This window comes from Fusarium pseudograminearum, chromosome 3 (genome assembly GCF_000303195.2).
Source record: "Fusarium pseudograminearum CS3096 chromosome 3, whole genome shotgun sequence".
NCBI lineage: Eukaryota > Fungi > Ascomycota > Sordariomycetes > Hypocreales > Nectriaceae > Fusarium > Fusarium pseudograminearum.
This window is the reverse complement of record NC_031953.1, coordinates 1,146,933-1,165,551: the sequence shown is the minus strand read 5'-3', so window position 1 is coordinate 1,165,551 and position 18,619 is coordinate 1,146,933. Positions and strand designations below refer to the sequence as shown.

General features: G+C 49.0%; 5 protein-coding genes across 5 annotated transcripts, besides 1 other annotated feature; 4 read left to right on the top strand and 1 right to left on the bottom strand.

Moving 5' to 3' along the window:
• Positions 1 to 137: 137 nt before the first annotated feature.
• Positions 138 to 178: a microsatellite.
• Positions 179 to 7,437: 7,259 nt separating this feature from the next.
• FPSE_11291 (uncharacterized protein) lies at positions 7,438 to 9,729 on the top strand (the record flags this gene model as incomplete). Its single annotated transcript, XM_009264408.1, has 5 exons — positions 7,438 to 7,746; positions 7,805 to 7,832; positions 7,890 to 8,545; positions 8,600 to 9,399; positions 9,471 to 9,729. The coding sequence occupies 5 exons, from the start codon at positions 7,438 to 7,440 to the stop codon at positions 9,727 to 9,729; spliced, it is 2,052 nt and encodes a 683-aa protein (XP_009262683.1).
• Positions 9,730 to 10,238: 509 nt separating this feature from the next.
• On the bottom strand, positions 10,239 to 11,786 carry FPSE_11292 (uncharacterized protein; the record flags this gene model as incomplete). Its single annotated transcript, XM_009264409.1, has 2 exons — positions 10,239 to 11,519; positions 11,571 to 11,786. 2 exons carry the CDS (start codon positions 11,784 to 11,786, stop codon positions 10,239 to 10,241), a joined length of 1,497 nt encoding a protein of 498 aa, XP_009262684.1.
• Positions 11,787 to 12,208: 422 nt separating this feature from the next.
• On the top strand, positions 12,209 to 13,567 carry FPSE_11293 (uncharacterized protein; the record flags this gene model as incomplete). Its single annotated transcript, XM_009264410.1, has 6 exons — positions 12,209 to 12,308; positions 12,354 to 12,437; positions 12,489 to 12,500; positions 12,550 to 12,646; positions 12,694 to 13,189; positions 13,247 to 13,567. 6 exons carry the CDS (start codon positions 12,209 to 12,211, stop codon positions 13,565 to 13,567), a joined length of 1,110 nt encoding a protein of 369 aa, XP_009262685.1.
• Positions 13,568 to 14,712: 1,145 nt separating this feature from the next.
• FPSE_11294 (uncharacterized protein) lies at positions 14,713 to 16,284 on the top strand (the record flags this gene model as incomplete). The annotated part of the gene is made up of 6 exons (XM_009264411.1): positions 14,713 to 14,816; positions 14,924 to 15,354; positions 15,406 to 15,718; positions 15,767 to 15,976; positions 16,026 to 16,167; positions 16,219 to 16,284. 6 exons carry the CDS (start codon positions 14,713 to 14,715, stop codon positions 16,282 to 16,284), a joined length of 1,266 nt encoding a protein of 421 aa, XP_009262686.1.
• Positions 16,285 to 16,937: 653 nt separating this feature from the next.
• On the top strand, positions 16,938 to 17,580 carry FPSE_11295 (uncharacterized protein; the record flags this gene model as incomplete). The annotated part of the gene is made up of 2 exons (XM_009264412.1): positions 16,938 to 17,207; positions 17,281 to 17,580. The coding sequence occupies 2 exons, from the start codon at positions 16,938 to 16,940 to the stop codon at positions 17,578 to 17,580; spliced, it is 570 nt and encodes a 189-aa protein (XP_009262687.1).
• Between the last annotated feature and the right edge of the window lie 1,039 nt (positions 17,581 to 18,619).

Here is an 18,619-nt window from a genome sequence, read left to right as displayed (position 1 = left end):
TGTTGTCATGTTATTCCCCCCCCAGCTGAATTGAGACTGCAGCGGCAGTAAGAATGTGTCCTGCACAGGCGTATAGAGTACGGTAGGTGGTAGTAGTAGGCTTGGGTTTAATCTCCAACGTTGCACATGCAATGCGGAGTTCAGTTCAGCAGTTCAACTCAATTTGGTCCGGTTCAATCGTCTCGCAAAAGCTGCGCGAAGAGGTAAAGTCGTCGTCCAAGCTTTGATGGTCAAAGTGCCAGTCCGGTGATGTTAGGCCTTTAGCTTTCCTGCCCATTTCCGCGGCGTGTCATTTGTTGCGGAATTGACTACTTAACTATACCTCTATGGTTAACTACTAGATAGAGGACAGATACAACTATATGCTAGGTTGTTTCAACTCTGCATTCTTCAAGGAACCATGATAGGTTCGAGCATGCAGAGTCAACCCCTTCAACCTTTGGGCGCGTCACAGCACACATGTTGAATCCCTTTGTTTGTTTTGGATTGCGGCCAAGCTTACAAGGGTCCGTCCCTCCCTATTTTGACCAAGGCCCTGGTCAAACTCTGTCAATGCCATGATATAATTTTACTGGCCTGGGTTGCTCTACTGCTGCAGCATTGGGGAGGGGGGAGAAAAAGGTGGAAATAGATACCCACCATTTTATGCTGCAGACCTAGGGTAGGTAGTAGTATCCCCTACCTACTCGTACGTACATATGTACTATGCAGATTGACAGGAGGTTTTGTCCTCGTTGCACAGTACATACTACTATGTATATGCAATGTACGTGCAGCTATTCAGTACAGCTAGGTAAGCAGCTGGCCAGGGCATAGTCGTCCCGCATATCCGATGAAACTTGCTCGACGGAATAGTACATGATTCATAGCATGATTGATATGTGCGCGCAATGTATACATGCCAATTCATGTCTAGTAAAGTTAGCCCATCGCAGATCCAAGGTTACATAGTACATGCCCTGCCTTAGCTAACTTGACTTGTGAACTTGTCATGGAGCAGAGCAGAGCACGGGTGGATATGGAGTGAGTGTCTGGATCCTTCAGCTCCTACATACAGCAAAGACCGGATTTGAAATGCTCGGGGTAAAAAAATGCCGAGCAGGGTCGCCGGCGGGATGGTTAACCCCGTCCTGTCACCGCCAAGGGAGCCATTCTAGCAACGACCCTAAACGTTGGACGAACGAACCTTGGTGCCACTAAAGGACCCGACACTTCGTTGTCGACCGACGATGGCGCCAACGGCCTCTGTCCAGCTAAGCTAGGGGTCGAAATGAATCAAGTCTCGTGAAAAAGGTGAGCAGCAAGAGCGGGAAGCACATTGTGAGAGGTTGGTGTCTGTTTCTTGTAGACCTATTGGCCAGTTTAGACGCGGTCTTTTCCATGGTGATTGTTTCACTGCAGATATTCAGATATTTCAATAACCCGTCGGCCGCTCACTATCAGTATAAGTAGTATTTTGTCTTGGTTAGATTGAAAAAAATAGCCCAAGAGGTGGAGCGCTTCCCGTCTGATCCCGGTGTTCGTCATGCCGGCTGTGACCACCAGAAGATCCCTTCTGCATTGCTCATGGTGAGGCTGGCCGGACATACTTCTAGATTCATCCAAAACATCCATCGTTGAACTCATTCCTTGTCGTACCGACATAAAGCACAGAGATGCCCGTACGGAATACTGATGCTGACTCGTTAGTGAACTAATAAGGTCCTAATGTGTGCCGGGATTCGAGAGAGCTGACCAACAGGGGTTTGTGCCTAGTCAACAGATTATCACAGTTTGAGGAGATAGGAGCGCCATGTTGCCAGATCGAGTTGTGGTGCGTTGCACGATACTGTCGTGTTTCCATACGCCCAACTGCCTGAATGAGAAAGACTTGATTGATGGTCAACATCAGACAGGGGTCAGCCTGCAGATCATATCCTCTTATGGACCTGCAGGTCAATGAGGAAACAAAAGAGATTCGTAGCAAGTCTCGGTGAAACCTCATCAAGACTACCATTGCACAGCAATCTCATTCCTCCATAACTACCTATGGAGTATAGCATACTCGGCGGCTAATGTTCAAAGAGTCAAAACAAGCCGGAGCCCCGAAACTCGGATCCGCGCCCCACTGAAATGAAGTTCAGGCTGAAAGGCCTGATTTGTGGTGATTCCCACATCTTGTTACATGGTCAACCCCTGGAAGTCTCCCTAGGTAAACAGAAAGTAACAAGAGTGAGGCTCGATAGGTACAGTATTGTCGACTACTCTGCAACCCATGTACACCACAGATGTTTTGCTGTGATCGAGGCAACACACAGTGAGCTGTGTCCAACTCAATCGTTATCCACGAAATCCTGATCTTAACGTGAAACGGCTTTAAAACAAAATAAAGCGCTAAAGCCGAGGACTTTTGACAGACTCTGTGGAGATTTCTTGGAGTCGTATCGATATTATGACAACAACAAAAGAGCCCCGTGGGTCCGTTTTCATATGTAGGTAGCAGTAGTAGTATCCTGGTTCTTGTGTTATTATCGAGGCATTCTACCTCACGATGTCACAGTAGTTTCCAGCGGTAATAGAAGACCACACCCTGGCAAGATCAGGCCGACTTCTCAAAGCATCTGGTTAGTCTATGATTATGGAAGCTGCCAAGAGAAACCGGTTGCTTTTTTTCGTTCAGGTCAACATTGTCGCCAGGTTTGCTTGTGTTCAAGGACCAGGACCAGAACTGACTAACTAATTTGTTATAGTGATGCGATACCATGTTAGCCCTTTCCACCATTGTGCCTGGGTTTCTTGGCTTTGATGCTGGTTGACTGCTTTTGTCAAGCCATTCCAGGAGCCTTTGGGAGCGTATAAAATAGGCTCAGTCTTGATGAACCTGGTGCCCCAATCCAAGATGCCCTGCTGGAGCTTCCTATACTTCCAGTGGGCACGTACCGTGTCGAGGAAGCGTCAAGAGAGTGTGCATGACGCGTGTGAAAGCAGATCAAGGGCAGCGCGAGGATAAAAATATCCCGAAAAGTCGGAACCGTCGTCTGTCCAGTTCGTCAACCCCCAGTCTTTACCTTTGTCAGTGTATCAGTTTTGGACAACAAAGTAACTTTGACTCAGGGCTGTCTTACCGGATTGGATTCCAATGTGGGGTTGTGTTTATTTCGCACAGCATCTGGAACCAACAAAGAGTCCTTGAGGATGAGTGAAAACCTCTACAATGCCTGTATCCCTCCCAGTGGGTCGTCTGTTGGCTGTCATATCTGCGTGTTTGGCTAAGTTAGGGCAGACGGCAGACAAGACAATCCTCCTTGCGGGCATGACCTGTCATCTGCCCCAACGTGAGATTGCTGAATATTGTGGACTTTTCAGGCAGACGTAAGCATATTCAAGTCAATGAGGACGGCCAATGTACACGCAAACATACGTTTCTGAGTCTTTCGCAACCTGACAAGAGAGCTGTTGATGTTGTGGGCACGCATCACATCACTGTGGCTTGTTGTAGAAGTCCGCCATGTTGTCAAAAAGCCTCTGGCTTGTGATAAGCCAAGTCTCTTCTCATGTTGCTGTATATCGCAGTATTGACAAGGATATGTTTATATAACTTGTGCCCAAAATCCGAAGCCGTAATATCCAAGCCAGATGCTCCATACATTACACCAAAACCAGGGTCGCCGATGAACATCGGGTGCCGGCTCCAAAGATGTCACAACTTGAGCAGTACCGATATCATCGTACAGGACCATGGCAGGGCATTATAATCTGCAGAGTTCTGGCTCATGCAGGGTTAGTCCTCACTGGCCAGCCTGCATACTATTCCAAGCCACCACGTTAATGTGCATGGTGGAAGGGGTATGTAGTGGGATACCAAAATATGCAGCATTAAACCAATGTGGTATGGCCAAATGCTGAATTGGGCAGGGGTCGTTTCAAAACTGAATTGAACAAAGGAGTCGAGTGTCCCGGGAGACCATAAATACAAAAGCTGGACGTTGTTCTACCCATTGGGATAAGGTACTTCGATCGCAAGTATCGTAGGACCCAATAACAAGCTCTCAAGTCACTCTTTTCTCGACCTCAATGTTCAAACCCAGATTGATGGTCTGATAAGGATAGGGCACGAGAAGGATCCAAGATACAGCCCAAGTCTTTGACACATGGTTGTTCAAGATGAGAACAAGGACTCGACGTCGACGGCAAGAGAGAATAGAATGGATTGTGAGCCCAAACCAACTCTCTGACAGCTGTGACCCACAAAGACGTTCATTGCTAGTTCCAGCCACGCGACTCATACCCACACATAGGTAGTGCCGGGAGCGGACTTTGATCCAAGCGTTGGGACATCATCATCAAGCCGCTCGCCGCTTTTGTCACCACAAATTGGGATGTATCGGACCATGGCTGTCACTTTTTTCCTCCGCAACATATCCTCCAAAGTGTTACCTATATCCTCTCATACTATGCAGCACGTGCACCCTTATTGACAAAGTCATGTTCGATCGTCATCTTGGTCGTCTTGAACCACGGACCATGACCGCATTTCAATGCCAAGCCTGTCAAGACGGGCGCCGCCATGCAGAGAAGAGAAAGTTTCGGGGGTGTTTTTTTGTACGTGAGTGGAGGAGAAAAGGGCAGAAGCCTGCTGAAACAGCAGAAACGGCGGACGATGTCAGCGGACGCTTCATTTCTGCTCAAAACTTGGTATAGGGCTGTCGACATTATGTTGCTCCTAGCTCTCAGGTCTCAGTCCAGCTATCCAGGAGCTCCCACCCTGGGAGTCCTGATAGGTTGTGCCACCGTTGATGATTGACCCTGTTCATGGGTGATCCCTGACCTATAGTTCCGACAGGCGCAACAAGGCCAGATTAACACAGTGGCGGTTGCATGTACATTGTCTTTAAGAGCATTGTATCATGGCCTGGATTGGCTGTCGTATGTATCATAGACGTTGTGACCGTCATGGATCTGAACCATTCCAAGGTTCGTCTCGATCCTCAAGTCTGTCCTTCGAAGTGGATTGATATAATGGGACCAGATCATGCCAGTGTGAACCCTAATTGCAAGGATTGGCAGTGATCGATAGATGCTTTGGATATCAGGCCAAGAAGGATGTCCATTTCACATCGAGTGAACGGGAGGTGAAAGAGCGTTAGGATTGTTGGGACCCGGTTTGTTTGAGTCCATTCCACATCGTTCAATATTGGGGTCGTTGGATCAAGACCCCATTGAGTAGGTAAATAATACCTGTTAGATACTATATCATGGGTGTTTCTTTACCTAGAACTTGGTAACCCAAAGCTAGGAAAGCGGTTCCGACAGCCATAATTTGACTAAGACCGGCCCATTAGCTGCAGAGGTCCGTCCGTCTGCGGCTTCGGCATTGTCCCAGTCAGGTAAAGCCTTAAACGGCATTTCGTACGGAGAGAAACAGGACCCAGGAGATCGGACGCATTCCATTCCATGTCGAACAAAGCGGAGCTGCTCGGGGGTATTGGAATCCTGGTCGATCTAACAATTGTGAGGTAAGATTTTGGAGAGACAAAAAAAAAGAAAAGATAATGTTTTATTAGTTTAGTGGGCAAATGCAGAGACTGCCTTGGTACAGAGTACTTAGGCCCATAGATGGGAGAAGGATTCTAGCCCGGTTGACCTCGATAGGTACTTTCCCTTGGTACTGCCTGCCTCTTTCTAACCCTCAGGTCTAGAGTAGGCAGGTACCTACCTGCCTAGCACAAATCCAAAGTGTCTTGCCAGAACAGTGGGATATTCTGGGATATCTCATGGCAAGCACATGGCTTGCCATTGCCTTAGCAGGTAGGTAGTAACTAGAGCTGGGGGGTGTTCGTTCCTTCCCGTTCCCGTCCCCTTTCGACTCTCACTCCCATTCCCTCCTCCACTCTGAGAAGCTCAGCCCGCCCCACGTTCTATTTGACAATAACATCATCCATCTGGTCACCCAATCTTTGTAACAGCATTCTAGTTACCCCTGGTCCATCGATCATCGTTTTTGCTAACCGCATTGAACGCGCTGTCGATGGGTTTATATGTCATCGTCAGCTTCGCACCCATACCACCGTTGCTGTTCTTTACTTGACGTGTCTTAGTCGCGGATTTCACCTTGCGGGCACGTCTCAGCCCTTGACCAAATTTCCCGAGCTTCTTCTTCCGCCAGTAGTCCTACACTGAGGCAGCTTCAACCAGCTACCAGTTCCTAGCTGATCCAGCCATCCTCCGAAGTTGTGGGAACTCAACACCACCTGGACCTAGATATTACACATCCATTCAGATATCCACACCTTGACATTTGCTCAAAGACGAAAAGTCATATCCTACACTGGAAGGCACTGACTCCGCTACATACGCAACGTTAATACCGGTCATTTCTGCTCTATTCCCACTACAGAGTACCAGAGTCGCATTCTAGCCCGGACCATCTACCCGCGATTAAAAGGTGCCTGTCAGAGAACGTGGGATCGTTCCCCTCGCCGGACAGTCAAAGGGCACAGGTTTAAGCTCTTGGCCGGCTACCGGGACCCACGAGCCCGGGCCTTTCATTGATCAGCGATTTAACGCCCCGTCAGGCTTGCATACGACAGGATCCCTTTCTCAGGGCCCAAGGATAGCTTTGGCTTTCATCTTCACCCACAGGGGCTCAGCCAACCGCATAGCCAATCCACTCCAAGTCAACACATCCCCGCTGTTGCCGTTGTCAAAGGACGCCCCCCCTACGTGGATCTGAGGACCAGTTATCAATTTAATGTCCTGCTGTTAAGGCCACTGACAACCTGCATCGATCAATCTCTCCTCCCTGTCTCTAATGATAGTGCCCCTCAATTCTCAAGCTGGCCGTGCATGTTTACATGCCCTTTCTCATCATTGAAGACCCTTCCCACAATACAACTATCTCAGGTCTCCCTCGTTATTGATCAAAGCACCATCTTACAAAAACTTCATCCAACAAGTACAATAGCATATAAGATTGCGCCGAGGATTGATTGATAATTTTTCGACAACAAGCCAATTTTGCTATCTTTGTTAATATTCTCCTCTTTCAAGAACCCCTTTAAAGTTTTGGACTCCATTTACATTATCTTTCTACTTATTTCGCTATTCTGTTCAACTACGAAGAACGGGGCCAAGTTCATTCGCCAAGTCACTCCTAGAACACTAGTTTTCCTTACTTGGCTGGAAGCATTCCATTGAAATCCTTTTATAATCTCACCAAGTTGGAGCTGGATCATCGATAGTCGACCTTCAATACTCATTGCTCTATCAGAACGACTTTCAGGATACCGAGGAAGAAACCGCTCTGCACAGTTTGCGCCTCTCGACTCTCGTGGATTCTTCTCATGCAGTAAACATTTCTCTTGAAAGCATGCAAGCCACGACTTATTGAATCGCTCTCTCAACTCCAGCTAGCTTGAAGCTTTGAGTGACTCCAGCTTCACCAGCTGACATTCCACAATGGGAGACTATTACCACCATTTTCTATCGTCAATGTCAGGGGCGGGGATAAACCCGACGGCATCCCCTGAAGAGATGCTTGATCAGCAAATTCATGGTGCACCAGTGCACATGATGCCCGCCACAATACCCGGGCCATATCAACAGCTCGGGTACTTCACCGGATTCCCTGATCCGATGATGTTCAACCCAGGCAAATCACAGAAATCCCGTCGAAAATCGGCAACCGGCACACCCACGGCCATTGACCAGGTCAAACACCGGCGGACTCGTTCCGGCTGCTTCATGTGTCGAAGTCGAAGAGTCAAGGTATGTGCTCGACAATGAATTTTTGCCTTGTATTTGAAAACGTGTCTAATACACTCAGTGTGACGAAAATAGACCAATTTGCGAACGTGGGTGCAAAACTGAACTCCTTCCTTGCATAGGATTAATATGCTGACGCTGCCAAGGTTGTAAAAAGGGAAATCGAGAATGTGTTTACCCCGATCCCCCGTCCTCAAAAGGTTCATCAGTATCGAGTGGGAAAAGCAAAGACCCAACTACATCTGCTCACCAAACCAGCCCTACTTCGTCAAAGTCAGAAGATGACGAGGACGCCGAACAAGACAAGAAACTCGAGACGATTGTGGATGAAGATGAGGAGACAGAAGGCCACACAAGGTCCCCAGATTTTTCTATACAATCGAAGAGCGCCTCCCCTTCTACCACAACAGCTACTCCAAGTAGTCTGGCAACTGCGTATCCCTCTTCTGACTTCCCTGCCAACCTCGGAGAAACCGACTGGTCACATCTTCCGCCACAGTACCAACAGGGCCTCTCATTCTTCGTTGAAAATCTCAATCACTTTAACTACTGCATACCGCTTGACTCGGACGAGTTCTTCACAAAAATATTGCCCAACATGGCTACCCGTCACGAACCGTTATTGAACGCGGTAGTAGGCTTCTCAGCATACCACTCCACGCTCCAGAATCCACATGGGAAGCTCCAAGACTTTTTACAATACTACAACAAAAGCGTAACGCAGCTGCTGAGTCTGCTGCAACGAAAGGAGAAGCCCAATATTGCCACCCTTTTGACGATTTTGCAGCTAGCTACTATTGAAGTATGTGATGCTATCAATCCTCACACTCCACTGTTCGCTAATCATATTGTGTAGGAGTACTTTGGCGACTGGGTCAATCTCATGGGGCATCAGAAAGCGGCCTTTGGGATAATAACGAGCATTTTCACACCACAAACCATAATGCAATCTCCTGTGGGACGTATGTGCCTTAGCTGGTACGCTCGGTTCGATAATTTTGTTGCCTTGATGGGAGGCTTCCCTACCGACCTACCACGAGAATGGTTTCAGGCCATGTTGGATTTCTACAAGGCAGGAGTCGTTACTAACCCAGACGAAATACACTGGAAAATCGATGAGTGGTCTGCTCAGCTTCGCCTTATCTCCTACGACATGTCGATCTTATTCGCGCGAGGCAGCAGAGGCCAGATATCTCCCGAAGACTTTATCAAAGAACACGAACTCATCAACCAACGACTAATAGACTGGAAAGAGAAAAGAGACCCTGCTCTCCAGGACCCGAAATACCTTGTTCGAGATTTCCCTCCTCCCGAAACACTCGACCCGGAGGATTTTGTGAACCCCTACACGGTCGGAATACTCTATGAACGCCCACTATTCGATGTTACGGTTCTGTGTGCGGAGTGGAATAGCATCATGATAATGCACAAATGCCAGTCCTCAGGTACGAGGCCAGATCAACTGTTCGCGGATCTGAATCGCCATGCCTACAGAACCTGCCAATATTTCGAAACGTTAGAATTCTGGCCTTCCACCCCCAGAGGCGTCCTAGTTCTTATTCAGGCTTGCATCGCTATTGCAGCTCTGTTTTGTCCCCAGGATGCACGACACCATATGTGGTTTCGTCGGAAGTTCGCCTTACTGGAAACAATGGGGTAAGAGCATGCTCACTTTCAGGGGTTCTTGGCAGAAACTGTTGAAGATGGAAATGCTAATTCTGACATAGCTATATTCACCCTTTGCCTTTGCGTACCAAAATGGCCGAGTTGTTTCGAGAAACGTCTTGCGTACAATGGTGGCTTCCCGATGGGGAAGGGTTCAGCCCCGTGTTGCGAGAAATTCGAAATTTTGCGGATGAGCGTAATGCGGCAGCCGTCACAGCCCAGCAGGAGAGTCTCCGCGAGGTGCGGCATATCTTTGCGAAGATGACCTTGATGGACGATGCCAATGCACCATCAAGTTCTGGTCCAGGTTCTGATTCATAGGCAAGGGTAAGCACAACCGCCAGAAGCCAATGAGGGCCTCGTCGAGAAATACAATGCAGTGTAGTGAACAAGTTCGTGGCTTACGTGTTGTAAAGGTGGCGGGGTCACTTACATGCGACGACTATCGTACATGTATGTGGATAACAATAACATTCTTCTGGATAACGAAAGCGAGGCTTATACATAAAGACGATGGATATTAGGTATACATGTGGTAAATGTTGATCAAAGAATGATCAAGGAAATCCATGGACATGGTTAGACAAGGGGGAAAACAGGAGCAAAGCGGGAAAACACGTCTTTGGACGATGCAAGTGAAGGTCCTTTCAGACAGGAGAAATGTCACTTGATATTGCAAGTGTGGACCCAGAGTTGCAAGAGCTTGATGTGTGCAATCTGAGTTTGGTACTCAGATGTATTATTATATAGATATATTATATACTACACAACGGCTATATCCCGATATGAGAGGTGAGCTGAATGAACATGGCATTTCTTCTTCTCATACATCATTTCTCATCCTTTTTACTTTCGCTTGTAGACTTGGTATCTTTAGCTTCCGTTTCGTCTTCAGAGGGTTTGCTCTCGGTATCGGGCTTGGCGTCAGAAGCATCTGTGGTGGAATCTCCAGTAGACTCTGGTGACTCTGTGGGCTTCTCTTCAGACGAGTCTTCCTCTGAGCCGCTCTTTTCTTTGGCTTCTTTGGACTCGACTGGTTCAAGTGTTGGCTCGGTTTCATTATTTTGGGTGCCTTCGTCGTCTGTGGGGTCTTTTTCAGATGCATCCCCAACGATTGTTTGGTCAGCGTCCTCGTCTCCTTCGTCCTCGATTTCGTCCTCTTCAGCATCTTCAGGGTGAGGGTCGCGGGTTTGGGACTCAGTCTCGCCTATAACTTCTTGTTCAACAATAACGGGAACCTCGGCGACTTCTGGCTCTTCTTCCACTGGGGAGGGTGCGGTGAGGTGCATGTTTTTGAGCCTCCTTGAAACTCCATCTGCATCCTCCTCTTCGGCTTCAATCACAGTTGTCACGGCGCTTCCTGTTGAAGGGCTGCTTCGAATGTGTCGGCGAGTGTTCGTTCTTGTGGGATGCATGTTATCTTCCTCGGCGGGAGGACCTCGCTGTTGAGACGAGGGCTTGAGAATAGTGGGCGGAGGCTGCGCGGCCTCCTGTTCAACATGGGGCGCTTCGAGTCCTTCTGCTTCAGGGGGCAACTTGTAGTTCTCAGCGGGTAGCAGGTCGTACAGATCGCATACTGTCTTGAAAAAGACATAGAGCCCTGTTTCCCCTTCGACAGACCAGAAAACACCACGGTGCTGGAACCAGGCGTGGGCAAATATGCGATGCAGCCGGCGGAACACATTGACGAGATTCTTGACGCCAACATTCTTACTATGATTGTCGTTGTGAACAACAAACCGGCTAGGGAAGATCTTCTGGTCGGTTACAACGTTGGCAGCCCAGTCAAGGGTATGACAGCAGTAGTCGATGGCGCAGCAACTCTTGGGTTGCTCATGCACAGCACAGAGGAACTGCCATTCGGAAGCGCGCATCTCAGGGCACGTGTTCGCACTGCATGGTGGGGTGTCGAAGAGGAAGCCAACGATCAACGAGTTGCACTTTGAGATGAGGAAGCGGCAGAGCTCATAGAGCCAGATGGTTCGGTCGACGCCGCTGGGAGGAGTCGCAAGCTGTAACGCGGTTTCGCGAGAAATCGGTTGAGTATTGGAGGCGGTATGGTAGCAATGGAGGGCAGCCAGATGTTCTTGAAGTTGGAAGGCAGAGTCGAGCTGGGTAATGTTAGCTTGCAGCTCATGATATGTTCATAGTGGCACAAGTACCTCATGTAGAGGTATCAAGGGAGGGCCAGCTGCCATATCTGCCGCCTTCGTTCCTGGATGTATCCGCCGCCTGGAGCTAGCTTCAAGCTGTGTCTGCTCTTGAGGTGTTGTCTGAAGACTGGCTGCTGGGCCACCGGACGGAGACATGGGCGCCATCTGAATCTCAGCGGCGGGCGGGGGGCTTGGTAGCCTTGGCAAACTCGGTGCCAGCGACATTATGGGCAAGATATAGGCTTCGTATGAAAGATCGCAATGTTGAACGTGAAGATAGAGTTATGGTGAAAGCTGGGCGCCTAATTCCACGAGGCTGCACTGGTTGACAAGTGGCTGGACAGGGCTAAGCTGGGGGAGTCTATAGTGGAGATTCGATACATGCATAACAGCACAGGGGAAGAGCCAAATGCAGCTAAAGGGGGTCCGTGCAACTTACACGCATCTAAGTACTCCATCGCATTCTACAAGAACATGATTTAAGAAAGAAGGTGGGTATCTACACACGTAGTACAAACGTGAGAAGTTGAAGAGATCACTTCCTTGCAACTCAAAGAAATCAGCGTTATACTTTAGACGGTAAACATCTCCTAACGTCGTCTCAAACCCCAGAATAAATTCAACGGCCGGTCCGTCACCCTACAGCAATGGATTTTGATGACGATGCCCCGCCAGAGTTGGTCGATACAACCACAAACGACGTGGATGAAGAGATCACAGTCAAAGTCCCTATTACGATTGTGACAGGTATTTATATCAATTTATTAGAAACGCAGGTCTAACAATTTACAGGGTATCTTGGTGCTGGTAAAACAACATTGTTGAACTACATTCTCACAGCCCAGCATGGTAAAAAGATCGCTGTCATCATGAATGGTTAGGCAAATCCATGGCTTTTCAATAAATAATCACTAACTCGATAGACAGAATTTGGAGACTGTAAGTTTGTCGAAGAAGATTATGTTTGCTTTTCTAAGTGGCATTGTAGCGCTCGACATTGAAAAGTCCCTTACTGTGAACAAGGGTGATGAGCAAGTAGAAGAGTGGTTGGAAGTTGGCAACGGCTGCATCTGCTGCTCTGTTAAGTAAGTCTCGCGCAAGTAATAGTTGCTGCCATGCTGACTTATGCCAGGGATACTGGAGTTAACGCCATAGAATCTTTGATGTCGAAGAAGGGCGCCTTTGATTACATCCTTCTCGAAACCACTGGACTAGCTGATCCCGGTAACCTGGCGCCTCTCTTCTGGGTAGATGACGGACTCGGAAGTACCATTTACCTCGATGGTATCGTCACTCTAGTCGATGCGAAGAACATCTTGCTCAATCTTGATGACCCAAAGGGTATTGTTGAGGGGCACGACCACGATGGCCATGGTCCAGTCATGACAACCGCCCACGTCCAGATTTCTCATGCGGATGTGATTGTGATCAACAAGGCTGATATGGTGTCCGAGACGGAACTCAACCACGTCAAGGAGAGAATCCAATCAATCAATGGCCTTGCCAAGATCCATGTCACGGAGAGGAGCGTGGTCCCCCAGCTAGAGGGATTCCTGCTCGATTTGCACGCATATGATCAGTTCAATGAATCAGATGCTAGTGCCAAGGGCCACAGCCATCTCGACCCTGTAAGTTCCCGGCCGAGGATTCACATTCTGCAAGGAAGTAGGCCGCTAACCGTTCAGACCATCTCAACTGTCACCATTCCTGTCGGTCGCCTTGAACCGGAACAACTGGACACTGTTGACCGCTGGCTACGATCAGTCCTGTGGGACAGCAAACTACCCGACGCGAAAGAGGAGGGGAATTTTGAGATTCACCGCTCAAAAGGACGCCTTGTGTTTGCTAATGGAGATGTCAAGATGCTGCAGGGGGTGAGGGAGGTTTTTGAGATAAATGACGGGCTGTCGGGAGACGAGACACCCAAGGAGGGTAAGATCATTTTGATCGGAAGAAATGTAGCAGGCGTTGGATTTGAAGACAGTTTCAAACAGGCCATCAAATAAAAGTACTGCATATATAGGTTATGGGCTAAGAGGACCAGCCATTGAACTTGAGAGCGAACAGTGAAGCTGATGCATTTCGCAACTGTGCCTTTGTCGATGGCATGGCGTTGGATCTTTTCCCCATGGGGTCTTGAAAACAACAATGTTCACAGGGTATATTGAATACCGAGTCCTTAACAAATCACTCAATCTCTAGTGTTTGCTCACGTTTATTAGATAGTTTGTGCATGATGCATTTTAGACATTATTGGTGTTTGCCATGATGTCGGGGTGTACCCACTTATTCCCGCTCACGGATCATCATCCATCCACCTTGCCAAAGTACCGGCCAGCCTTCTCCAACACAGCAACAGAACAAGGCCAGGCTCAGCCCTGAAAGCAAACGATCGCATCGACAAACATCCTTACCTTTTTGTCTCCCTCGGCACAAAAAGGCATCGACGTCGCACCGACCGAATAACTTTGCTACGACACATCCATTTTGCAACGCCGTACCGCGCTGCACCTTACCTTAGTCGCTCGCGACAAACCTCTACTACTATGAATAGGCCAGGTAGGACGCACCCCCACGACCTTATTCTTCCAGCAGCCTTCAGACCCCGCGCTGCAAGCGAAATCTCCCAATCTTCGTCACCCTCCATGCCTTCGGTATATCACTGCATCGAGAGAAACATGTGCGCCAGCATACGCATTCGCGAGCTCTACGACTCCCTTGACGACCTGCAACCCCTCCGCCGACCTCAATGACCCTGTTCATGTGCCGTCAGGGTTGCCTCAATGGGCCCGAATGCGGGCTAGGATCGGATCGGGGGATATTGGAGATGTTGCCATGGGAAAAGCAGAACAGTCAAGCAAGCATTGGCAGAATAAACGCTGACCATGTCATCGAATCGCAGGGGCAGTGCCACAGACACTTCGCGGGATGCCTGGTGGATTTGGAGGTCAACAACAACCCCAACAGCCAGGACGAGCAGCAACGAATCGATTACCGAACGGAAAACTAGGTACGCCGTACCGAGATGCTTGCGATTCATGCGCTGTGCTGTGTTGGCGTTGGCTGTGTTGCATCAACGACGGGCTTAGGCTAATATTAGCGAACAAATATAGGAAACAACAATTCTGGCTGGGCTTTCGGAGGGGTTCCAATGGCAGGAGCAGGTCCCCAGAATGCTGGCCGTCAACTCGGCGGAAACGTCAGCTTTGCGCAAAGCTTGACAGGCTCTCAACCCTCAACATCCCTTGACTTGTCGTACGTATATCTGGCAGCAGTTCATGGCGGAGGAGCCAAGACACTCCTTTAGGCATTGAATTGTTTCAAATGCCGATTTTTTAAACGCGCTTGCTGACACTGCCTAGCGAATTCCCATCATTATCGAACAACGCCCAAATGTCCAACGCCAACCAGTCATCTATGTGGTCGACTGCTGGATCGCGGAACTTGGGCGGGCCCATCCAACGCAACCAAGCTACTCCCCAGCAAGGCGGCCAGGATGACATGTTCAGTCCCACCTCATCAAGAGTGCCAGGCGGATTCAGGTTCGGTAACCAAGGCAACATTGGACAACAACCTCAATCAAGCAGCGTTGACGACTTCCCACCACTCAACCAAACCTCGAATGGCGAGCTGGGGTCAGATAGGACGGTGAACCTCATGTCTTCTCTGGGCTTTGGATCTCAAGCCGGCCCTGGGCCTTCAACAAGCAATAGGGGGAATGGTCTTTTGAATGCATTGTCGGCTAACAGTCGCGCCAATGAAGTGAGATCACCGCCTGGTATCGGAGCTCCTGGTATGTTTATCGCCGTACAACCTTGAGATACGAAAATACTAATTCCCTCAGGCTCTTCAAGACCGCAGGATGGCAAGCCTCCTGGTTTGGAGGAAGATCCTCGGCAAAAGTCGGCTAGAGAGGATGGTTCTACTGATGTTGCTTCTCCTGCTGCAGCATTCAACAACGATCCTGTATCGTTGAAAGCAAAAGACGACCAAGAACCCCATGGCTCCGAGATCATTGACCCTCTTGCTGGCATGCCTGCAGTGGACAAGTGGGGGATCAAGGGATTGCAGACGTTAATGCACAACTACCCCGACTACCACGCCATGGTCGTCGGCATGGACCCTTCGTCGTTGGGACTGGACATAAATTCTCCAGAGTAAGTATACTGACTTGAGGCTATTAACTTCCACTAAAATGTTTACAGGTTGTTTTCTACACAAAACTACTCGCTTTTTGACGACTCACCTCCCCGGGTGCCGCTTGCTAACGGTAAATTTCGATTGCCGGATTGTTACAATGTGACAAACGTGCAACCGATCGAAAGTAAAATCGCAAGCTTCAATGAGGAGACTCTATTTTGGATCTTTTACAGTTGCACAGCGGATGTGAAGCAGCAAATGGCTGCTGTGGAGCTGTAAGCACTTCTCGATCCCACCTATTGTATCTTACTAACTCTCTACTAGACATTCGCGAAACTGGAGATGGCACAGGAAAATGGAGCTCTGGCTGACCAAAGATGAGCACATGACTCCTCAAATACTGAGCCCCAACCACGAGCGGGGTTTCTACATAGTCTGGGACCCAAACAACTGGCGTAAGGACCGAGTAAGTCGACTCGCTGAAGTTGTTCAGTGGCAAAAACTAACAAACAAACAGAAGGAGTTCACACTGCACTATGGTGATCTAGATACAACATTGAACCAGGCGCAAGTCGGGCCATGAAGGGGCCACGTGCAGCCCTGTTTGGAGACGATTTCCTTAGGTGAAGGAGCATATTGATTGATACGTATGAAACGTACGGATGGGCGTTATGGCATCAAGACAGGGCAAGGCTTCTGTTTCTCTTGGGGATGGGATCGGACCTGGTTATGAATGAACGCTCTTCCATTACTGAGGGCTGGCTTGTCGCCTGGTTATAGGACTGTCGTGTCAATGAACGATGCTTTTCAGTTCTGTGCAATGCTTTATGTGCATCGTGATATCATTCCTATTAAACTTGAATCTTTTGGAAAACTGTCGAGCTCGACTCATGAAGAATACAGTTGACTACTTTTGTTGAAATCAACCATGTTGTCGTTGGGGCGATTAGCCGAGGATCTCCCACATGTGATTTCCAAGGTAGCAATCAGCGGAGCTAGAATCGTCTTGCCCCATCCGTAGTGGACATTGGCGTATGTAACGCTTATTACGTGCACCTGGCCCACGATCCAAGCTCCCGCTCTACCTGGCTGGCCTAGCTCTTCAACATACAACTGTACATATATTACTACCCATCGTTATTTTGGCTTGATTTCCGACCGATCAAGTCTCTCGACCGGTTTTCTAGTCACAGTCTTCAGCGAATAGTTCGTCCTTATCTTGTGCACGATACCATCATGTCGGACGACCAAATCTCGCTGCCATATCTACTGGCCATCCTGGCCATCTCCGGCCTGGTGATAAGATACATGTTCTTTTCAGCACCCTCGCCGCCCCGACCTGCGCGATCCCCCGAGGCATTTCTTCGATCGAGGGAGATTACTGTTGAGAGAATACAGCAGATGTTTCCGCAGGCGGATAGGCGAAGCATTCTTTGGGATCTGCAGCGCAATGGTGGAAACATTCAGACCACGACGGAACGCATACTCTCAGGCCGACTGGACACGGTATGCAACATCCCTGCGCGTTGCCGTTGAGTGACCAAAAGACCTTTAACTGACAGCATCACCACTCGCTTAGCCCCCCGTTACCTTCCAGCCGCCACCTCCTCCAGGCCAGGCCGCAACTAGCGGCAGCGCAGCTACGGCGCCTCGACAACCCGAGAAGCCAGCGCAGCCGGATCTCATCACGCGATACAACCTCAAGAACAAGCTAGATACCGTATCGCAGGAGGACCAGGATGCCAAGGGAAAGGGTTGGAGCTCCAACAAGGATGAGCGCCAGGCTTCGTTGCAGCGCAGGAGGGACGAGATGATTCTCGCTGCGCGACGGAAGATGGAGGCCAAGCTCGCAGCCGAAAAGGCGGCTCAGGGAAGTTAACAGGACTAGGTGTATTCTATTGAAGTAGGGTTCCTCATTGCATCGATGCTTTCCAGCGATTCATTATTTGATTTGTATGCTGAAGAGTCCTTTCCCTTTCGGTTTCACGATGCGGCAGTCATGGCAACTTTGCTGGTTGCAATTAATTCAACGAAGCACAGGTCTTGAGATCTGCATCGATGTACTAGCTCGTGTGTAAGCCAACCGTGGCGCCTGGCACTGATGTGCATGCTCTTGCAGCTCTTTAAGCATCCCCTCATGATAAGTCTGCAGTCTGCCCCAATGAGGTGTCCAAACCAGTATTGCAAAGATGCTGTGCAATCTTGACAAGTTAGTCGTCTACTGACTCTGGTGATACACACCTGTCATGATCCTGTTCTTCTGGGCCTTGCGATGATGTCAAGATCGAGGAAAACATGTGGCAGTGCTGGCGTGGTGTCTGTGGCTGTGCTTCCAACCACATCGCCAGTCTCTTAGCCGTTAAGTGTACTGGTTAGGAGGATTTACTTTGTTTCTGTAAATCTGTTTAGCGAACTGCCGGGAATTGAGTTGCAAACAGAAACCCACCTCTGTAATTGCCAATTTTTTATTCTTTCTAGCGCTCATTGTTGGGCTGAACAACAATAGCGGCCCCTGGTGATTGACAGTGCCGAGGTGGGGGTCTGGGGTCATTTTGGTTGCTGGTGCAAAAGAAACCCCGCCACATGTTTGTTTTCTTCCACATCCAACGAGACCCTGTCTACCCGTACATTTATTTACCTGCTACGTACATGGCCTATACACTGAGTCTTACCTGGTGTTCTAATAGCGTCCTGTGTTGACTGGTTCTAAAATCACAAACAAAAACTACCCTATCGTCACCTCCCCAGCTTGTTCCCCGATAGCGTTCCTACACAAGTGGCGTTGCAAATCATTTGCTTGCACTGCAATTCAGGGTCCAAAGATCAAGCAAAAGGCGAAAGTTGGAGCTGAGCCACATTTGTTCAACGCGGCCTCGTGGTGCTACTAGGTTCAAGGTACTCCAAAGTACCACCAACCC